Source organism: Pelodiscus sinensis, chromosome 3 (genome assembly GCF_049634645.1).
Source record: "Pelodiscus sinensis isolate JC-2024 chromosome 3, ASM4963464v1, whole genome shotgun sequence".
NCBI classification, from domain to species: domain Eukaryota; kingdom Metazoa; phylum Chordata; order Testudines; family Trionychidae; genus Pelodiscus; species Pelodiscus sinensis.
In genome coordinates, this window is record NC_134713.1 from 116141189 (window position 1) to 116168197 (window position 27009).

Here is a 27009-nt window from a genome sequence, read left to right on the forward strand (position 1 = left end):
CTGCAGCTGCTTCGCTACCGTGCGGTCCCCTCTTTCCCCCTACGGGACTGTCTCTGTTGTGCGGGGTTCCCAGTTTGGCTTCTCTGTCTCTGTTTAGAGATGTAATAGTATAGCTGATTAACGGTTAAGCAAAACTGTATAGGTTAATGCTATAGATAACATGCATTTCCCCTTGCCCCCTGACAGTAAATTTTTTAGCAGGCTGACCAGCACCTTGGGTCAGCCTGGCTTGTGCCAGATCCAGGATCTACCCCTGCTCTGTCTTTGCATTTAAAGTGTATTAATAGCCAAGCAGGAAGGCAGCCCAACTCCATTCCAGCTTGTGCTAGGTGTGGGAGCTCAGGCACCCCCCCCCCAAAACTCTTGGACAGGGGTTGAGCAGTGTGGGGTGACAGGCAGCCGGTCTGCGAAGGGAGCTGTTTTTTAAACTGGTTTTCCTCGTGGACCAGCTCCCTCCTGGCACCTCATGCTGCTGCCTCTAATACAGATATAAAATAGTCTAGTAACTGATAAGAATTCGTGGGGTTAATTGACTATTCAATTAACCAGTACTTAACATCCCTGCTTCTGTCTCGAAGTGGCCACTTGTTATTTTTTACAGAGGCCGCTGCCATCACTGGGGGAGGGGCAGGTGGGTCTGAGGCAAAACCCAGTAGAGCTGCTCCTGGATCTTGGTGCCTTGGAGCTGCTGACCCATCCCAGCAAGTGGGGGCTGCGCTGTAGGGCGGGGCATGCTCAGGCTCCGCTTGTGTGCTCCGTCAGCTGCCGCTCTCTCCCCACCCACCCTGCTTAGTGAACAGCAGTGCATGGAGGCACTTGCTCTGTCACTGTCTGCGAGGTGGGTCTGATGGGGAAGGTCAGGGCTTTCTTCACCTCCCCCCTCCTACCCTGTGTGCCCTCCCAGTAGGAAGCCGGAGTTTGCTGCAGCCTCGCAGCTGCATTGGCTCCCTGCTGCGTAGGGGAGGAGGGACTGAGCTCCCTCCCCCTCCCCATCCTACTGGTGGAATGGCAGCACACTGTCCAGAAGCTTTCCCCACTGCAAGGGGGTGTGAAGCTACATAATCATCCCCACTCATGCCTAGATCACCACACCTCACTCCCCCTTCCTCACTCCCCTCTCACCGCCAAGACCCTGCACCCTTGCTCCTGTACCCTTCCTCCTGGCCAGACACTCTACTCCCACCCTGTTACTTCATCCTCCCTTGCTCCTGCTCCCTCCACCTGGCCAGACACCCTGCTCCCAGCCTGTTTCTGCACCTTACCTCCCTCCCAGATCCTGCCCCCCATCCCTTTGCCACTCACTGGTAGCCCTGTCTCTCACACTGAACCCCTCATTTTTATCCCTACTCCAGAGCCTAAGGCGGTCCATAAAATCCACTAACTCCGGAAGCCCAGAAAAGTAAATCTGACCTATGGGAAGCCCTGAACCTCAGTGCTCCTTGTTTCTTCCCCTTCCCCAGTGGGGCTGGAGTACCAGAGGAGTGATGTATCTCAGTTGGGGGTAACAGCAGTGAGGGATGGGTGTCTTTTGAGTAGTTTTTTTGCTTCTTGTGTGGTCCCCAACTGATTTTTCTGAGAGTCAGTGGCCCCCACCCAAAAGCTTTCCCACCCCCACCATAAATAAAGAAAACATTGAAACTTTTTGTTGGACGTAAATTAAATTTTTACTTTATTTAAAATGAAGTTTGATAAATGAACATGAGAAACATGCTTAATCTGTTTAATAATTTAAATAAAACCATTCTCCTTAGCCACAGCACTGGCTAAATGGTTCGGACGTAATTATGTAATTAACTGTGAGATTCTATTCCCAACTGGTGGTCTGCGGAAAGGTTTACATTGAGCCAGGTAGTCAATGGGCCAAAAAGGTTGACAACCACTGAAATAGAGGCACCCCCGAATTCTCCCCCGAGACACTGCCCTGGGCTACCTGGTACTCCCCAAGAGCCCATAGAGCTATTGGGTCTGTTACCACAGCATTGAAATCACCATGTCACTCTGGTGTGGAGGATGGACAGACTCTTCATGCGTCTTCCTCATTCAAGCAGTTGATGATTTAAACAGTGTTTTAAGATGCCACGTGAAAATACTTGGGCTACATCTATACTACGATTCTCTTCTGCAAGAGGAAATGCAAATGGAGCACTCATTTGCATATGTCGTGCTCTCATTTGCATTTTCTCCTATGATCCCTTTAGCGCAAGAGCTTTTTGCACAAAAAAGCGCTGTGTAGATGACTCCTTTTTGTGCAAAAACCCACAAAAAAACTCTTGTGGAAGAGGATTGTAGTATAGACGTAGCCTCAGTGCGTCCACAGAGAGGCAGGATGTGTCACTCTCTACAGCGAGGATTGTCATGACTTCTGTCTGGGAAAGCCCTTTGTGAGCTCTGTGAAGAGGTGAGATGTTTTGACTTCTAGTTTCAAGGGATTTGTTCTTCTGTCTTTGGGCTGCATGTTGCTTAAACCTGAATGGAGTTAGTTGTGGCAACGTATTTCTGAGTTATTCTGACACAAAGTGAAACCTGTGCTAAAGACCCCGCATACACTGAGAGAGCACACTACTGGTAGAAGAAGTCAATTCAAAGTGTCTCCAATTTTTTTTCCAAAGATTTCCTCTACCAGGCAGCGGGCCTTTTACTGATTGGTCCCATATATTTTTGAAGAGTGACTAAATGTTAACTGGATCTTCTTGGGTAATGTCAACAGCTTGCATTGGACCCAATCCAAGCTTAAAGTTTAAATTGGATCAGGTCCTTTGTAAGCAGATTGGGAAGCGGTCTCATTTGACAATTATTAGGTATTTACATAATATAGACATTGACATCATGGTATTATACAACTACTCATGTAAGCGACTAGTCAACTACCCATTAAGCCTAGGCTTTTATTGGGTAGTCGAGTCATTACTCCCCATCTCCTTGCTGCCTCTGTATCAGAGGCAGTGAGGTGCAGGGAGCAGGAGGTGGTGCTGTGGAGAACTGACTTAAAAGCCGGTTCCCCCCAGCACTGTCTCCACAGGGGAGGCAGAGGCGCAGCTTGGGAAACAGCATGAGAGGGGTCTGCTAGAGTCCCCATTCGCCCTGGGTTCCCTGGGGCGGCTCTGACTGCATTTAAAAGGCAGAGATGCAGCGGGGATAGTGAGCACCTCCCCACCCCCATATTGACTAACTGAGTAGTAGATGGAAGTTCCATAGACTTCTCACTTAGCTGATAATACTAGGGTTGTTAAATTTCTATTAGACACATATATTTATCAGTACTTTTACATAGAAAATAGCCCTGTTCCATTGACCTCTATGGGAAATGTACCTTTCAAGTATTGGTGGTGAGGGTTAGTGATATCGTCTTCTCCGCCCTGTAATTGTCATTGTTAGTTCAATATTGTCATTGTGGTTTGTGGAAACGGAGGGCATTTGATAGTTTTGCAGTATCTTCAAAAAATCCAGTTTCAGTGCATCTCATTGGAGATGTAAATTCCCATTCATCAGTTGACTTGTTAATATTAGGTCACACTGGGGCTGCTGCTGGCTCCCACCTCCCTCCAGGCTGGACTTCCCATGGAGAGGGGCTTCTCTAGACACTGGCTCAGTCCCTGCCTGTGTCCCCCGCAGACTGCGGCTGTGCCGGATGAGAGCAACCTGTGTCTGCAGCGGGCCTTCTGCAGGGCTGGAGAAGCCCCCTGCCTGCAGCAGTTGGGGAGCTGCTTTAGCCCCCTCTGGTTATCAGTAAATTGGAACTGGTAAGCATCATCCACTAAGATAACTAAGGAAGTTGTCCCAAGAAATTATGGGATAGTTTTGGATGGTTGCCAGGCTCAGAGACAAATGAGCCTGCATCTACACTGCAGAGTAATAGGTCTCAGATCCTGGATCTCACCTTCAATCAGGGTTGGACCCTTAGTGCTGCAGTGTCATGGAACCCTAGGTCTGGGGCTTGGGTTAATGCAATTGCAGTATTGTTGCATGGGGCGGGGGGGAGGCCCTATGGGGCAGAAAACCCTTCCCTATTGCTAGGTCAGACGGTGGGAAGAGTTCGGGGGGGGGGGGGGAATAGGGGGTGTCACATGACACCCTTCACTTCTGGCAGTGTCTCCATCCTGATGCTGGAAGTACACCTCCCGCTCCCCCTCCCCCTCCCCACTGGGCAGGACACAGTGGTCAGGGGATATGGCTGCTGGTTCCGGGGGTGTGGCTAATGGGATCAGGGGCATGGCTGATGTGCCACCATGTTTTGGTTCAGAACATATGGTCACTGTAGGTATACTGGGGCCAAGGAACTTTTTTGGGTCATTGGTCACTGACACCCAGAAAAATCTGTCGAGGGCCACACATAAAACCCCCGCGTTGATTTGGCACCCAGCTGAGGAGAAGGATACTCTTCGCATTACCCTCATACACTAGAGCCTAGGGGGGCCCAACTTAGTTACTATATTTTGTGCTCGCCAGCCCTGAGGTGGGGCAGTGGAGTGACTGGAGTGCTAGCACAGGCTCCTCAATGCAGGGGGAGGCTCTGAACCTTGAGGGCTGGATTCAAGCAAACCAGAGGCCGTCTCCGGCCCCCAGGTCTGATGTTCCCTCACCTCTCCTGTATATAGTCAAATCATTCTGTTTATGGTCATTTATACATTCTTTTATACACCAACATGGTGACATTCATATAGCCCTTCTAGTCTAAGACTAGAACTATAACCTTCCTATCAAGCCTCAACTATAAGTTTTTTTTTTTTTCAGGTAGACACAAATATGGTTATTTTTGCCAATTTTAGCAAAACAAACATTAGTAACCAAAAACTTAAATTTACGTGGCTTACCATGTTAAAACCCCCAAGCCAATTGCTTCAGTGCTTTAACTTCCAATTTTAAAAATCCAGAGTAGAAATTGTATCCTGTTAGCATTTTATGCATGGAATGTTTGACATTGAATGTCTTGGTGAACTTGCCTTTATAGCTTCTATAACCATGCATTTTCAACTTTTTATATTTTGTATCATTCTGTTTACAGAGCTGTTTGGTTTTGAACACTAAAACTAAAAGCATGGAGTTTGTTTGATTGTACAATCAGTAATTTTAATTTGGGGATCTGTTTTTTGAATGTATTAGTCTTCAAACCAAAGTCAGTTTATCTAACTATTGCTGACAATATTCTTGTGCAAAAAAGCATGGCCAGTGAAAATTTACTTGGCTTATTTCTTTACCTGTTGACACTTGAGCATACAATTTAGTAACACACTGTGGTGACAGTGTTGGTAATGTTTATAAAAAGAAAACTCGTTTCCATTTTAATGAAAATAATACTGTTGCCTACCTGTTCTGTTCTGTTCTGTTCTACAAACAACCTTATCTAGCACCAAAAACATCTTTTGTGTCCATATTATATCATTATTTCAGAACAGAGGATAGTAGAACAGCATTAATAAATATTAGCACTGGCCTATCAAAATTAGTATTTTAATGTTTTTTTTGTTTTTCATTTTGTATTTATCTGAAACTAAGAATATTCATGGAATATTTTTCTTGCAATAAATGCCTATGTTTGCTTGTTAGGTTATTCATATTTTGAAAATATCAGCAACCTTGAATGTGAGAGGGAAGGGATGTTTTCAGAAGCCTGTGAGTAGGATTGATTTTTAGATTGCTTTGTCTAGCTGCTGGTTGGGGGGGGGCAAAGTAGAAAGAGAAACTTGGTGGAGTAAGACTGTCTTTGTTCATTTTTTTTCTTTGGTCTTCTATAGGGACTGATGTAAGGTAGGCCACCAAGGAAAGATATAACATAGCAAGATGTTACGGAGATAAGAATGGAGGTGGAAAAACCTGAGTGCATAGGATAGTAGCATATATATCTTGCGATTTATGTAGGTGTTTTGGATTTTTGAGAGTGTTAAAATGCCAATCTAAATGCTGCTAGTTACAGTCTAGTAACCAATTTGTGCAGAAACCCAATTTATATTTTTTGCTGAAGAATACATTACTGTTTTTGACAAATACAGTACAACTCCCATGGTCCAGCATCTGATGGTCCAGCACCATCAGGACCCCGGAAGTGCTCTGGGCAGCCGGACCATTGGAGCTGCTCTGCCCCCAGTTTCCCCGATTCAGCCGCTGCTAAAACTGACCAGTGGCTGAATTGGGGAAGCCGGGGGCAGAGCAGCTGGAGTGCCGCTGGGTAGGTCCCGTAGCGCTGCTCCTCAGGGCTGCGGGACCAACCCAGCAGCACCCCAGCTGTCCCCGATTCAGCCGCTGCTGGTACTAATCAGCGGCTGACTCCAGGAAGCCCGGGGAAGAGCAGCTCTGCCTTGGGTTTCCTGGGTCAGCCGCTGATCAATAGCAGCAGCGGCTGAATCGGGGACAGCTGGGGTAGAGCAGCTGGGGTGCTGCCTGGTTGGTCGAGTAGCGCCGAGGAGTGGCACTGTGGGACCAACCCGTCAGCACCCTAGCTGCTCTGCCCCAGGCATCCCCAAAAGCAGCTGGGATGCTGCTGGGTTGGTCTCGCAGCGCCAAGGGTCGGCGCTACCGGACCAACCCGACAGCAGTCTAGCTGCTCTGCCCCAGGCGTCCCCGATTCAGCTGCTGCTGAAACTGACCAGCAGCGGCTGAATCAGGGATGCCTGAGGCAAAGCCGGACTATCGGAAGGTGGGGCTATGAGAGGTCTGGGGTCCTAAAGGTGCCAGATTATCGGAAGTTTACTGTAGCTGATATTTAGATTCTGCTGTTATATGCATACATATTTTTAAGCAGAATTACAAATTTTACATTAAATAAAATAAATACCTTTTAGATTTAATGATAAAATACAGGAACTAATTTATAGAAGTCTTCAGAGAGTTGGTTGCTAATATGAAGATTTAATAGCTAGAATAATCTGTTAGGAATGAGCATGAGGACCTCTAATAGGATGAATTGTATGTTTAAGTGCATTATTTTGTTTCTAAGCTATACTATACAGACGTATTGCAAAATGTGTATTACCATTATTAAAATGACCTGGAAAGCTAGTATGGCTTTATGCATCTGATCCATTGCATTTACATGGGGATTTGAAAGCTGTTTGTCAGTTAAACAAGCTCTCAAACCATTCAGCACACAGGTTATTAGAGGTGAATAATGTGGATTTAAAGGATTTAGTAATTCATTCTAAATCTCAGCTGCATTTTTATTATTTGCTTTTTAAAAGGTTCTTTTTAAGTATGGGAACACCTGCTGCCGAGTAGAATCTGTGTTTTATCAAGATCACAGAGATAATCTGGTTAGTCCAGATTAGAGATGCAGTGATCAGACAATCGTCCAGAGACTTTTGAATTGAGTGCCAGTGACCTTTCTACCACAGCAAAAAAATAATGTAAATAACTTGGTAATTCTGAGAGGTTTTTTTAGCAGTAAAATTAATCTTGCAGAATTCTTCTGCATTTCCAGCAGTATACAATGTTATATGTAAAGCAGGGGAGAAATCTCTTAAAATAATGTTGCTATATTTTGATTATACTCTTTGATTAAAATAGTGATTTTTTTTATTGACTTTATCAAGCAATTAAAAATATATTTGCTCTAATGTGGCCTGTAACATTTAATTACATCTGGCTCAGATATTAAGTAAGCTTTAAATTCCCCCATTGTTGCAGTGTAGTGTGCAGGGGTGGCCATTCACTGATCCTGAGGGGGAAGAGCTCCTCTCGAAGCCTGGGTGGGCCGAACCCAGTCCTGCCCCTATAACTTCCTGGAAGCCAAGGAGTGGGGCATGGGGTATAAAAACACAGCCCAGGAGCTCGGTAAGGCCTGAGCTGCTGGGGGAAGCAGAGGTCTGCCCTGAGCTCTCAAGCCAGAAGGGCCCTGGAATGCTGGGCCCTTGCTCCAAAGAGGAGACCTTCTGTATTGTGCCTGAGGGTTCAGACTACCACACCCCAGAGAACCAGCAGCCAGCGTGGAGCCAGGTAGATGCCGAGGGGGGCTTAGGCAGTGGCCCAGGGAAGCCGACCACTGTCAGACTGACCGTCTAACACCTCAGAGCAGGGGTGGGCAATAATTTTTTATGGGGAATCTTGGGGATTCAAGATCTTGAAAAGTGGTCAAGGACCGCACTCTTCCATGATATTAATGGAGATGCGGGGTCTGGAATGGAGGTTGGGTGCAGAAGGAAGCTTGGGGTAAGGGACTGAGGTGCAGAAGAGAGACTGGAGTGTGGGAGGGAGTTGGAATGAAGCAGGTGGGTGTGACCTAGGGCAGGCGCCTAGAGTGCAGGCGTTTGGCATGTGACCTAGGGTAGGAGGGTATTGTGATCTGGGGGCAGGAGATTGGAGTGCCAGATCTAGGAGGGGGTATCGGTGTAAAAGGAGGACAGAGGGTTTGGGTATGTTGAGTGGGGGAGGAGGGAGAGTTGGGACAGGAAAGGGTTGCGGTGCCAGAAGCAGGCCGTGGCCAAGAGACTTACTTGTCAGCTGCCAAACTAGCCTGCCTGCCTGCCTGCAGAGCTTAAAATGTTTCACAGCCAGTCACCAGCTTGCTTGCTGGGCTGTGTGCTTCATGAATAACTGAGCCGGGGGGCGGGAACGTGATTCTTCTTAGCTGCCTATTATTCTAATAAGCAGCTCCCATTGGCTGATTTCTGCCAGAAACCAACCAATGGGAATGTTCCAGGTATGGGGTAGCTCCTAAAACTTCCCTCTTCCCCTCCAATTTTAAAACAGAAACAGAGGCCTGCAGTCGTGTTTCTGCACGGGGCTATGGGGCAAGCTGGGGGACCTGCCTAGGGCTTCCCTGTGCCTCTGTGGGCTGGATCTAGTGGCTTGGTGGGCCAGATGAGGCCTGAGGGCCATATTTTGTCCAGGCCTGCAACAGAGGGTGTCAATGTGTTGTAGGCCGGATCCCCACTGACATCAGTAGCAGCCAGGGCTGCTACTGCTAGAGCCCTGGGCCGGGACACGGTGCAGTAGGGAGGGCCCATGTCCCCCCTACCTCCCCACATACAAAGTGGCAATCTTCTGCTCCTTGCTCATGCTTGGGGAACTGTGTTTGTTTGGCTGCCCCACCCTGGACCAGGGCCTGGGCTATAATAATCCCAAATTTAAGTTTGTAGAACTGCCTGCCCTACTTTTGGGGGAGCAGTTTGAAAGGAGGCACTGGACCTTTACTTCCAGGCCTGAGCAGAAGTCAGGGATCTTGGACTCCAGCAAACCAGTTTACATGCAGCATACAAGCAATCTCAACACGTTTCTCTCTAGATGTAATACATTTTTCCTGCAGGGTGAGAGAGTGATGTTATCACATCACTCCGTGTTGCACCGGCCCCCCAGCTTCAACACAGTCCCCAGAAGGGGAAGAGGTGGCCATGGCTCAGAGTGGTTATCCCCTTCTCTCCCTAGAGGGTGTGTGGAGGGGCTCCTTGGGTCCCTCACTGGCTCCCAGCTCACCTGCAGCAGAGCCAGGGTCTACAGCAGTTGCTCCTCACTGAGCTGTGGACCTTGACGCTCAGGACACAGTGGGGAACCGCTGCCTTCACCTGCTCAGGCTGCTGCCTGCCTGGAGCTCCAGCCTCGAACCCTCTCCTCTGCCTCCACCCCGCAAGATGAGCAAGTCCGCTTCCTGTGGAGGCAGGGAGAGAGGAGAAAACTCTGAGGCTCTGTGCTGGATTCGGTTCTCGGAGAAGTGTGCACACTACTGAGGGGAGGCTAGGCTAGCTGTGATCAGGGAGAGGGGTGGGGCAAGGGGCTGAGAGTCTAGGGAGGGAATGGGGGGGGGGGGGGGGCAGTGAGGAGGCCAGGATTGGCTGCAGCCTGGGGAGGCCTGACAGCCGGGGGAGAAAGAGGGAGCGAGAGACCTGGGCTGTAACTGGGAAGGAGAATGGGGGGGGAGGGGACGAGAAGCTCGGGCTGGCTATGGCCAAGAAGGGGAAGAGGGCAAGAGGCTGGGGCTGGTGCAGCTCCCAGCCCTCCCTTCCTCTTTCCTCCCCAGCAGCCGGGGGAGAGCCAGGCTTGCCTACCCCCTCAAACCCCGGGGGGTGGGGAGGGGAAGCGTAGTGAGCAGGGGCCACAGCCCCCTAGTTAACCTAACTTTTATCAAGTACTTCTGCATTTGTAACCATTGTTTAATATTGTGTAATCTAGGTAATCCACCTCCCTCCCCTCCTCCCATTGAACATTCTAAATTTTATGGTACTTTTTTGTAAGTGTTTGACATTCTAATTCTAGCTGTTTACTATTGGGTCTGAACAATAAATCCACAACAGAACTGTGTACTAAAGCCAATTTCTGAATTGCACATGCCTCTGAAATATTCCTGAATGAAACCAGTAATGTCTGTTGGTAGAGTTTTTTATTCTTCTTTGAGTGATTGCTCTCATCCATTCCATTTACATGTGAGTGCACTGCGTGCACAGCTGTCAAAAGATTTTTCCTTCGGTGGTACCCATTGGGCCAGCAGGGGAGCCCACTGATGTGGTCACGCCTGCATATTCACACATCTATCTTCCTGCGGTCTGGTTGCCACCTCCGTTCTTTCTTGCTGGAATACAGGGGAGGTAGGCAGGATTTGCAGTAGACATGAGCAACACATTTTGAAGAACAACAGTTACTAGAGGTAAGTAACTGTTTTTTCTTTTGAGAGTAATTGCTCGTGTCCGTTCCATTTAGGTGACTTGCAAATCATGGCAGCAGTCCCTGTCCACGGCAAGCCCAAGCTCCCTGTGGACAGAGACTGTGCTGGCATCCCATGAAGCAACACTCCTCAAGCCCTCCTGTGCTCAATTGGTTGACAGGTATCTCTTCATTCCTGTAGTGGTATTACAAGAGGCAGCGGTGCTGGGGAGCAGAGGCAGTGCAGAGGCTACTGCTGTGGAACAGCCTCTGTCCGTGCCGGGCCCAGGCTTCCTGTGGATAGAGGCTGCTCCATGGGATGTCAGTGCTGCTTCTGTCCTAAGGGAGCTTGGACCCCTGCTGACAGGGGCTGCTGCCTCCCCGGGAGTGGGACCAAGCGCACTGTAACTGATATTTTGTGTGGTTACACAACTGTTCAATTAATCACTATCTAACATCCATACTGTGTATCATCTGCAGTTATCTTCAGAAAGGTTACAATTTTGACAGTAGTGTTCTCATTCATTTGTCATTATTTTCTTCATAAATTTTCATCTGGATAGTCCATTTAACTGTCTGAAACTGTCTTTTGCCAAATTCCATGGGACAGGATACGTTTTTCCTCATCTGTTTTCTTAAAGAAAGCTGATATGCATCTGGCAGTGAAATGGATTGTTGAAGGACTTTAAAGGAAAACTGTTTGAATTAAAACTTAACTTCAAATGGGTCTTTCAAGAAATTTTCGTTGGTCCATTTTCCTTTTTTCTAGATCCTCCTAAGTAACAAATGACTAGTTGCAAATATAAAGTATAGTTGAAATTTTGGAAACTTAATAGGATACATATGAAAAAAAAGTTTTGTAATTAAGGGAAGTGTGATTAATGAGCTTTTCTTAATTTTGTCTTCACAATGGCTGTTATGTTACATCAATTAGAAAAGGTCTGAAGCCATAGTTTCTCTGTTAAGATGGCTGCCATTTCCATAAGGCCTTTTCAGATGGACGTAAGTAAAGGTCCGCTTGGTCTTCATTTTTAAAGGCTAAGTTAGTGCCTCTATCTTAAGATAGTGGTGGAGTGCCCTGTTGTTCACTGCTACCATCCTTGGATGCTCTGTAGTGAGAGATGGGTGCTTCTGCGATTGCTCAATTCAGTGTGCACTCTCTATGCAGACATACTCAGCACAACAGGGTATAGGCAGCCAACAGGAGTGGGGTGTGCAGCTGCTTCTCTGTTAGTCCATGTGCAGGAGAAGGGGACCCCACCTAAGTTCAAGAGTATCTAATTATTTTCCTTTCTGATGTTACCCTCCCTGGATCAGGCACATGTAGCTAAGTGCCATCAGGTCTCAGGACTCTAGAAGTAGGTCATGCCTGATGAAGTCGGCTATCAACTGGCTGATTGAGTCGGGCCACATAAGGGCTAGAATTTTTTTTGTATTAGGAAACTGTGATTGGAATTTAGGTCAAAGGAATAAACAATAATGTGAGTATGCAGGGACAAAATTAGAAAGGCCAAGGCACAAAATTAGTTTAAGCGAGCTAGAGATGTAAAGCCCTGTTCTCGATGTGGAGTGGGAAATAATAATAGAAAATGTGGAAATGGCAGAAGTGCTAAATGACTTTGTTTTCACCATAAAATTTAGTCTCAATTGGACATCTAACTTAATGAATGCCAGTGAGGTAGGATAGCAGACTAAAATAGGAAAAGATTGAGTTAAAATTAACTAGACAATTTAGATTTTTTCAAGTCACCAGGGCCTGATAAAATACATCCTAGAATACTCAAGGAGCTGACCAAGGAGATATGGGATCCATTAGCAATTATCTTTGAAAGTCATAGAAGACTGAAGAAATTCCAGAGGACTAGAAAATTACTATATATTTGCTAACTTATAAAAAATGGAAAAAGACAACTTAAGGAATTAGACCAGTAAGCATCACTACCCAGAAAAACAATGGAGCAAATAATTAACCAATCAGTTTCCAGAAACCTGAAAAATAAGGTAATAAGTAACAGTCAATGTGGATTTGTCAAGAACAAATCATGAGAAAGCAACCAAATAGCCTTCGTTGACAGAGTAACAAGCCTTTAGGATAGTGGTATATCTTGATGCTAATAAGGTGTATGATATACCATCTTGCATAACCTTGTCAACAAAATAGGGAACTACAACCTAGATGGAGGCTACTGTAAAGTGGGGTGCGTAACTGTATGTAAAACCATTCAGAGAGAGTATTTGCCATCATTGACAGTCAAGCTTGGAAGGTCATATCAAGTGGGGTCCTGCAGGGTTCCATTCTCATCTTGGTCTGTTGAATATCTTTTCACCAATGTAGTGGCATAGAGAACACTTCTAAAGTTTATGGATGATGCCAAGCTAGGAGAGGATAGGATTAAAATTCAAACTCATCTAGACTAACTGGAGAAATGGTCTGAAGTAAGACTTGGCAGACTTGGATTCCCCTTTGTGGGAAGATTGTGACAGGATTCAGAAGTATGATTAAGTATGATCCTGGTTACTAGTGGGAGTCCTGTAACCCCACATACAACTCTGTTAAATATCTTATCTGTCACATAATAGACAAGGGACAGATGAGATAGTGTGGAGTTACGGGAGCCTCTGTCCAGTGTGGAGTTGTTAAAGAAGAAGCCTGGTATTTGAATTAATCTCTAACTATTTTCTTTCATTGTATGTCCCAATCAGTGATGAGCAATCACTTTCAGCTTGCTGCTGTTCAAGAATTTAAATATTGTTTTGTGTGAATTTGCAGGTGAATGCAGAGCAGGTACACATCTAAGATGTTTTAAGATCAGAAGATATTAAAACTTAGACATCTAGAATGTTTACCAGATCTTTAACATTGAATGCAGTTGTATCTTGGTATTTGTTAAAAATATCTGATTTGTATCTTATTGTAGTTAAACATTTTGTTAAGCCCCTTTGTAGCACATCACAGCTTCATTGCATCTATTTCCATTTTTCTGATTCTATTGCTGTTCTTCTGAAGAACACAGAGGGATTTCACTGCTGAATGGTAGTTTCCCCTTATACAGGCAGTCCCCGGGTTACGTACAAGGTAGGGACTGTAGGTTTGTTCTTAAGTTGAATCTGTATGTAAGTCAAAACTCGCGTCAGCCGCTGCTGAAACTGATCAGTTTCAACCGCAGCTGAATCTGGATGCCAGTTCTGACTTACATACAGATTCAACTTAAGAAACCCAGGCGTCCCCAAGTCAGCTGCTGCTGAAACTGATCAGCGGCTGATTCCAGGAAGCCTGGGGCAGAGCAACTCTGCCTCGGGCTTCCTGTAGTCAGCCGCTGGTCAGTTTCAGCAGCGGCTGACTTGGGGACGCCTGGGGCAGAGCATCTGGGGTGCTGCTGGGTTGCTCCAGTAGCGCGGCTCCTCAGCGCTACTGGAGCAACCCAGCAGCACCCCAGCTGCTCTGCCCCAGGTGTCCTGATTCAGCCACTGCTGAAACTGACCAGCAGCGGCTGAATCAGGACGCCTGGGGCAGGGCAGCTAGTGTGCTGCCGGGTTGGTCCGGAGCGGCGCTGCGGAACCAACCCAGCAGCCCCCAGCTGCTCTACCCCAGGGGTAGGCAAGAAAAGCCTGGTCTGCTGGGGGGAGGAGAGAATAGCTGTCCCCTCCCCCCCAGCAGACCAGGGAGACGGGGGTGGCGGGATCGCCCAAGTCATCCACGGCTTTGCTCCGTCTCCCTGGTCTGCTGACCTGGGAGACACGGAGCAAAGCCGCAGAGCACGCGGGCAGCGGGACAGCCCAAGCGCGCCTGGGCTGTCCCGCTGCGGGCGTGCTCCGCGGCTTTGCTCCCCGTCGCCCTGCAGACCAGGGAGACGGGGAGCAAAGCCGGGGAGCACGCCCGCAGCGGGACAGCCCAGGCGCGCCCGGGCTGTCGCGCTGCGGGCGTGCTCCGCGGCTTTGCTCCCCGTCTCCCTGGTCTGCTGGTCGGGAGACGGGGAACAAAGCCGCGGAGCACGCCCGCAGGGGGACAGCTCAAGCGCGCCCGGGCTGTCCCGCTGCAGGCGTGCTCCAAGGCTTTGCTCCCCGTCTCCCTGCAGACCAGGGAGACGGGGAGCAGCTTTTCTCGCCCCGGAGGACGGGGGTGGCGGACCGCGGCACATCTGGGCGTCCCGCCGCTCCAGTCCTCCGGAGCGAGAAAATCCCCGTTATCCGCGTAACTCGGGGACTGCCTGTACAACTAAAATTACGACTTACTAGTGACACTGAAGGGCTGTGAGAGCAATGTATAAAATTAAGATATGCAGTTCAGGTTTAGACTGCGGTGTGGGCCAGCAAGGTTGGTAGTAGGGATGTAAGTGACCAGTCGACTATTGCATAAGTGTAAGCCACAGTGTTGGGTGACTCCCGGAGTTGGCAGGTGGACTGCTCAGTCATACCTTGAGCCGGCTCCTGGAGCTACCCCTGTTGCAGCTCTGCAGAGCAGTCCTATTAACTAATCATATAATTGATGCAAATTGTATTGACTATACGATTAGTCTGATAATCATATTTTAACAACCTTAGCAAGTAGCTTCTCTTCTTATGTGTTTTTAAAATATCCTTTTGTGTGTTCCCAAATGCACAGGAATCGAAACAAAGTATTGAAGTGAAATTAAAAGCAACTAATACCTGGCAAAAGAATGACCCTATTAAAGGAAAAGATTTTACTGTATGTTAGTTTAAAAATCAGATCTGTCTGAACTCCTTTCAGGTGATTTATGAAACGGTAAATCTAATCAAAAGTATGAAGTACCAGATCAAACATTACTGTAAGAATAAAATAAAATTTGTAAAGCTTACATGTTGTTAAAACTAAATTAATTCCTGATAATGTGTAGTATTGGAAATCTGCTATTCAGCAGTACAGGGGGTCCTCGCTATAAGTCCAAGATATGTTAAAAAAAAACTTGGACTTATAGCAAAACAACTTAAAGCGGGGAATTTTTTTCCCCACGTCTGACTTCCATTTAAGCAAATTGGGGGGAGTGTTTTGCACGATGTATAGCAGAGAATGGGAGGACTTATAAAACACATCAGTTCCTACAAATGTCAACTACTTCAGTGTGGAACGGATGTATACTGGGGTGACTTATAGCAGGGACCCCCTGTATTCAAAACAGTAGATGATACCGTTTTCCCCACAGTATAGTCACTCTAAAATAGTTTGACATCTAGGCAAGATATTTGCTTTTTGTGTTAGAGTAATTTTGATCAGTCTTAAGCAGTGGACACTAACCAAAAATTAAAGTTTGTGCCTGCCACATGCTGTGAAATTAATGTTTACTTACACTTGTAGGTATTGTATTAACTCAATGTTATTTCATTGTGTTACAAATTTTAATGAATGCTAATTTGCACTTACAGAATCTTTTTAAATCAGAGTATATGAAAGCACTTTATTAAGTATTACAACATTCCTGTTAGGTAAATAGTCTGTCCTTTCTAGTGAGAGCCTGTGGTAGGGCTGATAGTAAGTTGATTTGGGTTCCCACACTGTGCATTTACGTGTCCTGATGTTTAAATTTCTTTTTAGTTTAACATTTACTCTGAATTTACTGTTTTATATAGCTAGTTTTAGAGATAATTTTATCATTCCTGAAATGTTGATTACTCTAAAATACTAGTGTGTATTCTCAACCTAACTCTCTCTTACTTGATTTTTGGTTTGGGAAATAAAAACACTATTTAATATGTTTTTATACATATTGTTAATCTTGTTCATATATATTACATGGATATAAATTCCAAGATGCATTGAATATTTAGTTTATTGGAATTGCAGTGTTAAAAGTGAAACTAGTTGAAAAAATATGTTTCAGTAATACATCAGCACTGAGTACAGTTAATCTAATAAACTGTAATATAAATATTAACTTTACAGATGGCTAGAATTGTAACTTTACTGGCTAGAATTGTGGCTATCCCTTGTTGATGGCAGCCAGTTCCTTATCAACCTTTAACACAAACACTAAATTGAATAAAAGCGATGATGTTTAAAATATTCCTCCTTTGTGACTGAAATTTACAGCACACAAAAATTCTGTTGGCTGTTTTCTGTGTAAAGCTAGTAGGGAATCAACAGAATAGAAATCTCCCTTGTTTCTTAGGTCCTGATTATGGAAAAGAGAAGTCCAGCATTCTGATGATTTTTTTCCCCTCTATTTAAAAACTGAAGTTTAATCCTTGTTTTGCTACTGTATACAGTATTTTATGTTGCTTAAATTATTTCTTTATTCTCTCACATGTTTTTGTTTTCAGTAAATGTGCAAGAATTTTGGAATTGGGTGTTTCAAAATGTTTTTGTAAATTAAGAGAATTTAGGATCTAGGAAAACTTAACTTGTGAGCATGAAGATTACAAACATGATTTACTTAACAAATGTTAGCATTCTTGTCTTATTTAGTTAAGGGGTTTAGTATAAGCTCTTGTGCAACATCTAACATCTTAAAATTGTAAATGTATTTTTATTTTTGAATAATTTTGCGATTGGTGTATTTAAAGAGAAGTAAAGATTTTTTTCTGTATTTCTTTATTCTAGTTTAATTTTGTGGGAAGAATCCTTGGTCCCAGAGGACTAACAGCTAAACAGCTAGAAGCAGAAACTGGATGCAAAATAATGGTCCGAGGAAAGGGCTCAATGAGGGACAAAAAGAAGGTAGGTTTTTGAAAAGTGGCATTTTTTCCAGTGTTTGGATTTTATGCACAGTATATAAGTCATACATTTTCCTAATGCATAATAACTGTGAACATCTTAAAAAAACTATTCTCCTACCTAACATTTTTTGCCATACAGTTACAGTCTTATTTAATACTCTTTTTTGAGTAGCATCCTTATGAATGCTTTACTTCATCTGGAGAAACACTTGGAAAAGTAAGAGATTTCACAATTTGCGTATTCAGTAACATTTCTCCCCATTTCTCTCTCCCTTCTCTATGGTTTTGAATTATCTGTTGAATTTTAAAAAAGTCAGGTCTTTCAATGAGTGCCAAGCTCCAACTGTAGATCCAGCTTTTACACCATCCTCACTGTTGCCCCCAGTTCTGTCTTCACCCCCAGCTCCTTTACTACACCAATTATGCAATAATGGGGAGAGGGCTACAGACAGATTGTATTACTGGTATGGGGAGGGTGTGACAGGAGAAGTTTGAGCATCTCTTGTAGTCTTCAGCAGGATAGAAACGGGGCAACAGTGTTACCTGTAAGCTGTTCATTTCTGTAGCCACTGAGGAGAAATGCAAATGTTGCCCAGCTTATTAGCACATCTACACAGCCATGGTTTTTGTTTCTACTGGTGATACTCATTTGCACATATGGCTCAGTGCCCATAAAAACATTAATTATGCTCATGGATGGAAACAATTGGGGGTAACATTGGTTGAAAACCCTTGGTGTACATAATACTTAGTCTTGCCTTGAGTGCAGGGGATTGGACTAGAGAACTTCTCGGTCCCTTCTGGTCCTATATTGCTTCAATTATATTTGGCAAACTTGGCAATAATTTGCACATAGTTTCAGATTGAATGAAACTGCATTTTTCAACTATTCTACTCAACAAATATTCTGCTCACTGAACAAATATAACCTAATTCTGCGCTTAACTCATTTGTAATATTTCTGTAGTTACTGGTCCTTAACCTTGCTCCAGAGACTTGTTTTTCTCCAGTAAGGCAAGGTCTTGATTTGTCCATGTGAATAAATGTAATCAAATGTAGAGTTGCTGACCTTAGAAAAATTATAATGTTAATGGTTGCTGGCGGGTCTGTCTCACTTGCTGAGTCACTTGACAGCTGTCTTTAAACATGGAATACTTAATGTTCACAAATCATGAGAGAAGTGATACATGTAATGTATATGTACAAACAACAATATAAAGCTATTTTTGGTGCTTTTTACTCAACTGAAATATGTTTAACAAGTTTTAAGGCTTTTCTTTTGTATATCAGAATGAATTTTTTCTCATCTTCCTTTCTTTAATCCCCTTGCAATCAAGATATTTTATCAAAACTTAATGTTAGTGCTTCCAAAATGAATCTAAGTTCAAAACGTGTATGGTCTTTTAAAATGATAATTAACACCAAAAGTTTTCTAGAAAATTCCATATTTTGGTTTACTTTTTAAAGATGACCTGCTTAAATGAAACTGTGCAAATGGCTATGAATATTCTAAAATATTAATTCTCCAAGAATAGAAAGTTATTTAAGCATGTTTTTCATATCTTCCAAAGCCAAGAAAAATAGCATTAGTGACTGGATACGTGAGATATATGGAAGCCAAAAATAAACGTTATCTTCAGTAGAGAAAATAAAATACGTTTTGAAAGAAAATTTAGAAATGTGACATGTATGTTTTCCATTGTAACTTAAGGTTGGTTGATGTGACGTGCCATAATAGAGAAATAAGATGGCTCTGTTTTTTAAAGTTAGTGTAATATAGCATGTATTTAAATGATTCAGAAGTGATCAGTTTTGAAGAAAAATGTTATACTTTACATATATAACTTTCTTTTGAGAACGGTCCCCAAATGTTAGGACCTTTGTGCACATAGTAACCTCTTTTCATAAAGGAGAGGTATTTAACAGGTTTATTAACTTTATCAAATATGTGAGAATTTCTTCTTAAGCTTTAGGAGGAACAGCCTGCTTACTGTAAATTGCTTTGTATGTTTGCTTGAATGAATGCGGTGTGTCTATCCGGATATGAAGAATTTTAAGTTCATTTGAAGAAAAGTGTAGTATTTTGTTGTCTGATCTTTCTATGGTTGGGAATTCTGCACAGTTTCAATTCTCACACTGTAAAAACTCTTGCACATTTACAAATATAGTCTATTAATACATTTATCACAAACACCTCAACTTCCTCTTCGAGTGGTCCCCGTGGGTGCTCCACTCATGGTGTTGGGCTTGTCCCGGTGCCGCAGCTTGGAGGCTTTGCATAGCTGTTTCCAGCCGGGTGCGCCTGCGCAGTATACAGCACGTGCCATTTGATCTTTGCGCGCACCCGGCTTCCCTGTCAGTTCCTCTCAACCCATCCCTGAGCGCAGATGGAGCTCTCTCTCTGTCTTTCTCCTCACAACAATTTCTTCCCTCAGGGAACCTATAATTAGTTAGTGTTTATTGTTAGTAGTTTTTACTTGTTACCTGTTCTTATTTACAAAAAAACCCACAAACAAACAAGAAAGGACTTGTTAAGGAAACTCTAACTTGTGGCAGCTACCTGCTGTTACAAGCCACTGATCAGCTGAGAGGGGAAAAAAAACCCTGTTCTCTGAAAAGAAATAGTATCTGATTATGCCTGGATCCCCAGGTTTTAAAAAGTGTGCTCACTTCAGTGAACCAATACCAATTTCGGACAGACATTCATTGTGTGTTTGTTGTCTGGGGGAAAGTCATGCTCCCCACAAGTGTGGGCATTGCTCTAAGATGACAGCCCGAACTCGCCATGACAGGGAGATGAGATGAAAAATGTTTCTGCTGGATAAGGCACTGGGCCCCAATGCAAAAACTTCTGAGCAACGGGGGAGAACCCCTAAGCGGAGGATCTTCTCCCCTGATCTGCGGGAGAAATGGAAAAGAATCTCCCCGGCTAGATCGATTCCACCTGAAATAATGGTGGTGGATCAACATGCCTCTGGCTCTGTCCCACGATCCCTCCACTCAGGGTCGGGGCCAAAGGGAGTTAAGCCTGCGGTGCCTAGCAAAATGTCCTCCAGGGCAGAGAGAGCTCTGGTGCCAGCAAAGGAGCTGGCACCGCACGGATCTTCAAAAGCCCAGGAAAAAGCTGCACGGGCAGCAGCACCGCAAAACACTATCCAGGCGCCGGCAACCCAGCTGACAGCTTTGCCAGCACCGAAGCCTGCAGCAGTACGGACAAGCGGTGCGCAATGCTTGAATGCGCCGGCGCAGCTTTCTTCCCCTTGGCAGGCGGCTGCGGAGCTTCATTCAATGCCCGGTATGCTGCCAGCACCAGGGGAAACCCCCCTGGTACCGGCACTCCTTCGGTCATGGTCGCAGCTGCAATCTGGGGCTTCTCAACTACAGCCAGCCCTGGCACTGGACTACAATCATCAGCAGCAGCTGACTAGCGCACCGGCGCCGGAGCAGCAGCGGTGGCCAGATACACAGCTCCTGGGGGAGCCATCCATTCCTCGGGGGCAGGAAAGTAACCCCTCCCCTTCCCCGCGATTCTCACCAGGTCCTTCTTTTTCACCTGCAGCATATAGATCACCATTACGCCATAGCTATCATTATCACAGTCTCAGACATCATACCTATTACAGGCGGGACTCTCCCTATGGACACCCTTATTGCAGAAGCTATTATAGACATCCATCCTACTCTCCACCACAAGGGCGGTCCTGTTGTCACTCTCCACATATCACACATGAGGTGGCACACCAGCAATAGATTGTCCAGACGTGTCTCTCCTCATCCATCGGATTGTTATTACGACCATCACCGCCTTTCTCCATGCTCATCACGTCCACATTCTCATCATTATGGTTATCAGCAGTCCTCCTACTACAACCCACAGTCAGCAAGGCAATCTTCGCCGCACCAGCACTTTGACCATCGTCTGGCATCCCCATCACGTAGTTGCGCAGACACGACACAGCACTCAGATCTTGAAGATGGTCAATTGTCTGAGGAAGATGACCATCAGTCCGGGAATCCAGTTCATCGTGGTTCACCCTCGTCTTCTCATGGAGCAGTTTTTCCCAGAGGACATTTCCTCACCGGTCGATTTTAAACAATTCCAAGACCAGTTCAAGTGGGTGGCTCAATCCCAAGAAATAGAACATTACAATTACAGGTAGAACAATCACAAATGAAGCAACATCGACTACTGAAAAACTTGCACCCCAGGCAGAGTGCAAAGGTAGTCATACCACTTGACGAAGCCATTATTGGAGGCAGCGGACACCATATGGCGAACACCAGCATCGGTAGCACCAACCTGCTGCAAGGCCGATAAGTGATATTTTGTCCCGGCCAAGAACCTGGAGTTCCTTTTCAGTCACCCACAGCCTAACTCCCTTGTGGTTGATGCGGCACAACAAAGAGCCAAGGCATCACAATATAAGTCAACTCCTGATGTTAAGAAACTGGACACATTTGGCAGGAAGGTTTACTCTTCGGCGACCCTTCCCTTGTATATTTCCAATTATGCAGCCTTATTATCAAACCATAATTTCGATAACTTTGAAAAAATTTCCCAGCTTCTCCAGTACCTTCCAGAGAACAAGCGACCCTTCTTGAAGTCCCTCGTGCAAGAGACTTTTACAGCGTCTGGGGCGAGCTTGCAAATCTCCTTGGATGCAGCAGACATGACAGCCCCTACTACGGCAACTGCGATAACAATGTTCATTTTGGCTAGCTTCCGCAGCAGTACCAAAGGAGCTCCATGCAAAAGTTGAGGACCTTCCCTTTGATAAGAACAAATTGTTTGCAGAGAAGACGGACGAAATCCTGCACTCTGGGAAAGACTCCAGATCCACGCTCCACACTCTGGGGATGTACACACCTCCGTTTCACCATAGAAAATATTATCCTTACCAGAAGAGGTACAATTACCCTTATCAAAGACAACAATATCAACACTGATCCATAGACCAATCTCGTCAGAGGCAGCGTCCGCAATGTAAGAGAACCCAACCATTCCGTTCCAACAACCAACAAAATCCCAAACAGCAAGTTTGATGCTTTGGTCGAGGGCATGCAACAACCCCTTATTGTGTTGGAACAACATCAAGGCATTCATGTTTTTCACCATTGACTTTGACCTTTTCAAAATCAATGGACGGCAATTACCTCAGACCGCTGGGTATTACAGCTGGTGGCATCTGGGCTTACCATTCCCTTTATGACCATACCACCCACAAACCCACCAACCCCGACCCTTTTCAGGGACCCCTTTCACGAGAGCCATCTGAAACAGGAGGCTCAGCGTTTGCTGTCCATAGGAGCCATAGAACCAGTACCTCCTCAGTTCAGAGGGCAGGGCTTCTATTCACGATACTTTCTGATAGAGAAGAAGACCGGAGGATGGAGGCCTATCCTCGATCTAAGAAGGATAAACAAATACCTCCACCGTCAAAGGTTCAAGATGGTGACCCTTGCCAAGATACTGCCGTCACTGGAGAAGGACGATTGGTTTGTGACCCTCGACCTTCAGGATGCCTATTTCCATATAGCCATACATCCAGCTCACAGGCGTTTTCTCCGTTTTATGATAGGCGACGATCACTTCCAATATCGAGTGCTACCATTTGGTCTTGCATCTGCTCTCAGGGTATTTTCCAAGACCCTGGCGGTAGTGGCGGCTCACTTGTGGTATAGGGATGTGATCATATTTCCATATCTGTACGACTGCCTCATAAAAGGCAGGTCCAGGCAAGAAGCCAGCGCATGGTAGTGTTAGTCAGACAGACATTCTCATTGCTCGGCCTCATCATCAAGGAGCAGAAGTCGTTTTGACCCTACGCAAGCCATACTCTTCATAGGTGCACTGCTCAATTCCGCCATGGCCCGCGCATACTTACCTCGAGAGCGATTCCAACTGTTACATGACTTAGCCAATCGACAAGGAGGAGCAAGATCACGATGACTGTACGCGCAGGCAGTCCATCTATGGAACTGGTATATAAAAAACCGTACCCCACTAGTGGCGTCTTACTTACCAGGCGCGAGCAATGTCACAGCTGATGCTCTAAGCAGAATCTTCCCTCAGAATCATGATTGGGAAATCCACACCGATGTCTTACACAGTGTGTTTCAAGCTTGGGGAATACCTCAAGTAGATCTGTTTGCCACCTACAAAGCCAGGAAGTGTCACCTTTACTGTTTCAGGGGAGGTATAGGAAAGGGCTCTCTGGAAGATGCACTTACAATTCCTTGGGAAGCACCCGTGCTTTATGCGTTTCCACCGACGGTGCTTATCCCAAGAGTCCTACAGAAAGTCAAGGAGGATGCAGCCCAGATCATACTCCTGGCGCCAGCCTGGGCGAGGCAGACATAGTACCTGTTCCTCCACAGAATGTCCCTACTACCACCGTGGCCCTTACCGCTCCTCCCAGACCTCCTTTCCCAGAATCAGGGATTACTGCTTCACCCCAGACCAGAGTGTCTTCACCTGACAGCATGGTTCATAGCTGGTTCAGGGTAGAGGAGCAGTCTTGCTCAGAAGCTGTAAAGACAGTATTATTAAACAGAAGGAGACACACCATTAGAAAGTCTTCTGGCGAAATGGAAAAGATTCGTTGCTTGGTGCAAAGAAACTGGCATTCAACCGCATTCTGCACCAATGTACAACATTCTCGATTACATTCTCTCCTTACACCAAGCGGGCCTTTCAATTTCTACCCTGAGAGTTCATCTCTCAGCTATCACTGCTTTTCATGCAAGCTTCAAGGGTCAGTCAGTTTTTATTCATCCCATGACCAAGAGGGTGCTTAAGGGTATAGTGAACCTTAAACCTCCACGAAGACCCATTCCCCCCTCATGAAGTCTAGACTTGGTACTTGACGCATTAATGTACCCACCCTTTGAGCCGTTGGCCACCATCTCTTTACCGATGCTCAACACAAAAGTAGTAGTTTTGTTGGCTGTTACATCGGCTCGTAGGGTGGGCGAACTGGCAGCATTCATGGCAACGCCACCTTTCACAGTCTTTACGAAAGATGCAGTGACCTTACGTACCTATCCAGTGTTTATTCCGAAGGTCGCTACACAATTTCATATCAACGAACCATTGATTTTGCCTGTCTTCTATCCAAAACCACATGTTTCCACTTGAGACTCGCCCTCGACTTACGTCGAGCTATAGCATTCTATATAGACAGAACACGGTCATGGCGTAAGACCGATCACCTATTCATATCCATACCGCAACGCTCGAAGGGTAATGCATTGTCTTCTCAGAGTCTCTCCAACATCATAGTTTCGTGTATCACTATGTGCCACACGATGAGAAACAAGTCCCTCCAGACTTTGCCTAAAGCACATTCTATGAAGGCGGTGGCAATGTCTACAGCGTTTGCCAAAGGAGTCTCCCTAGCAGAAATCTGCAGAGTGGCTACATGGTCCTCGAGCCTGACATTTATAAATCACTACGCAGTCATGAGTAGATGGATTCCTGACCATTCAGTGTCCTTGGCTGTGCTTTCGGTCATTGACAAGCCTGAACTCCAGGAACACAACCTGAGCACTGCTATGAAGTCAGCATGAGTGGAGCACCCATAGGGACCACTTGAAGAGGAACGAGACGTTACTCACCTCGTGCAGTAATGAGGGTTCCTCGAGGTGGGTCCCCATGGGTGCTCCACGACTCACCCTTCCTCCCCTTTCCGGAGTTGTTTATTCTTTGTATCCTTATAGATACAGAATGGTGAGAGGAACTGACAGGGAAGCCGGGTGCGTGCGAAGAGCAAATGGCGGAGGCACACCTGGCTAGAAACAGCTGTGCAAAGCCTCCGCACTGCAGCGCTGGGACAAGCCCAACACCATGAGTGGAGCACCCATGGGGACCCATCTCGAGGAACCCTCGTTATTGCACAAGGTGAGTAACTTTTCGTTAGCAAGATAGATATGGAAATATAGATGTTCATTCTTCTTTGAGAGATGTCCCTGTGGGTGCTCCACATTAGGTGGATGTACTGCCACTGAGCCTCAGATCAGAGATTTCATAGCAGTGTCCTTGGGGCTGTGCAGGAGCTCACCAGCAGCCATGCGCTGTTAGGCTGCAGGCATCACACATGCGTGAGCCCTTCCCCTCCTTCCTCGTTTCCTTTTCTGCTGCCTCTGGCTACAGATGGACTCAGCAGTGCTCCTTAGTTGTTGGGCGTCTACATGATTATATTTTCTAGAATCAGTCATAGTTAATTATAATTGTTAGTTAGTTTTTATTTAGTTAGTTACTTCATTAGTTTAAAAGAAAAAGAAATATATATAGTCAGAAGAAAAGAAAGGAAGAAAAAAAAATTAATTAGAATAAGGGGTTATCTTCCCTTTTCTCCCAACTAATCCTTCCTTGCAGTCTCTGGCTGCTCATAGGGACATGCCTTGATCACCTGGCTTTAAACGCTGCACTTCTTGCAAAGACCATATTCCGCTCTCAGACCATCAGTCACTCACAACGCGTCTGTTGTCTTGGAGAGCAGCATATCTGCGCGAAGCTATAATCGTGGGCACTTGGCCATGAAAACAGCTTTCCTGATAGCCTTTACCTCGGCCAGATGAGTAGGAGAGATTGTGGCCCTAATGGCGGATCCCTCATATACTACCTTTTTTAAAGACAAGGTCACTTTACGTACCCATCCCTAATTCCTCCCCAAAATACACTCCTCCTTCCATATCAACCAGACAATACATCGTCCTACCTTCTTCCCTAAACCACATGCCAACTCTTTTGAGATGAAAATGCACACTCTTGACCTGTGCAGAGCGCGCTCCTTTTACCTGCAGCGAACAAGACCATTCAGGGCATCTCCCAGACTATTTTGTTTCAATAGAAAACCACAGTAGGGGCCAGGCTGTCTCATCATAGAGACTCCCACTGGATCTCGGATTGCATCAAGCTCTGCTACACACAGCCAGATGTGCCCCCTCCAGAAAACATATGGGCACACTCAACCAAGGCTATCTCAATCGCTTTCCTCTGTAAAATACCCATAAGAGACATCTGCGCAACTGCCATGTGGTCCTCCGACCACACATTTGCAAAGCACTGTGCACTTACGTAGGGACCTCTTTCCAACTTGAAACTAAAGCAGTTCTTTCCACTACTTTTCTGCCAGATCCAAAGTCCCTACCTCCTTAAAGGGGAATTGCTTTGTAGTCACCTAATGTGGAGCACCCACAGGGACCTCTCTCTCTGAGGAGGAGAAGGTAGTAGTAGTTACTCACCTTGATAGTAACTGACATTCTTTGAGATGTGTCCCCGTGGGTGTTCCACAACCCTCCTTTCTTTTCCTCTACTTCGGGATCCTGGCCTTCCAAAGCCATGGTTCTGGGGTAGAGAAGGAACTGAGGAGTGGGATGGGGGGGGGGGGGGCTCACCCATGCGCAATGCCGGTAACCTAACAGTGCATGACTGCTGTTGTGTGCCTGCGCAGCCTCAGGGACACTGCTATGAAACCTCTGATTTGAGGCTTGGCAGTGGCGCACTAACCTAATACTAATGTGGAGCACCCATGGGGACACTCATTTCGAACGTCAGTTACTATCAAGACGAGTAACCTCCTCTTCCCTATACTCAGACCATTTTTTTTCTCTCTAGCCTTACTCACCACCATCACCTTCCTCATCACCACTATTGGGCATCTTTCTGGCACCTCCTCAGGTTTCCATCTCCTCCGTCTACCACCTCTAGGCTAGGATGTCACTTCTGCTATATATTTCAGAGATGTTGTCCATCTCTCTGTCTGTGTGTTT

The 27009-nt window shown here is 45.7% G+C and overlaps 1 protein-coding gene across 12 annotated transcripts in view; it reads left to right on the forward strand.

Moving 5' to 3' along the window:
• The window catches only part of QKI (QKI, KH domain containing RNA binding), a 265388-nt gene that overhangs the window by 103119 nt on the left and 135260 nt on the right, over positions 1-27009 (forward strand). For 11 of the 12 annotated variants that reach the window (XM_006115173.4, XM_006115169.4, XM_006115175.3 and 8 more), the window contains exon 3: positions 17120-17236. The exons of the other annotated variant lie outside the window; for it this stretch is intronic. In XM_006115173.4, the coding sequence (XP_006115235.1) occupies positions 17120-17236 (117 nt within the window). The remainder of the gene's footprint in view (positions 1-17119; positions 17237-27009) is intronic. 12 annotated transcript variants of the gene reach the window in all.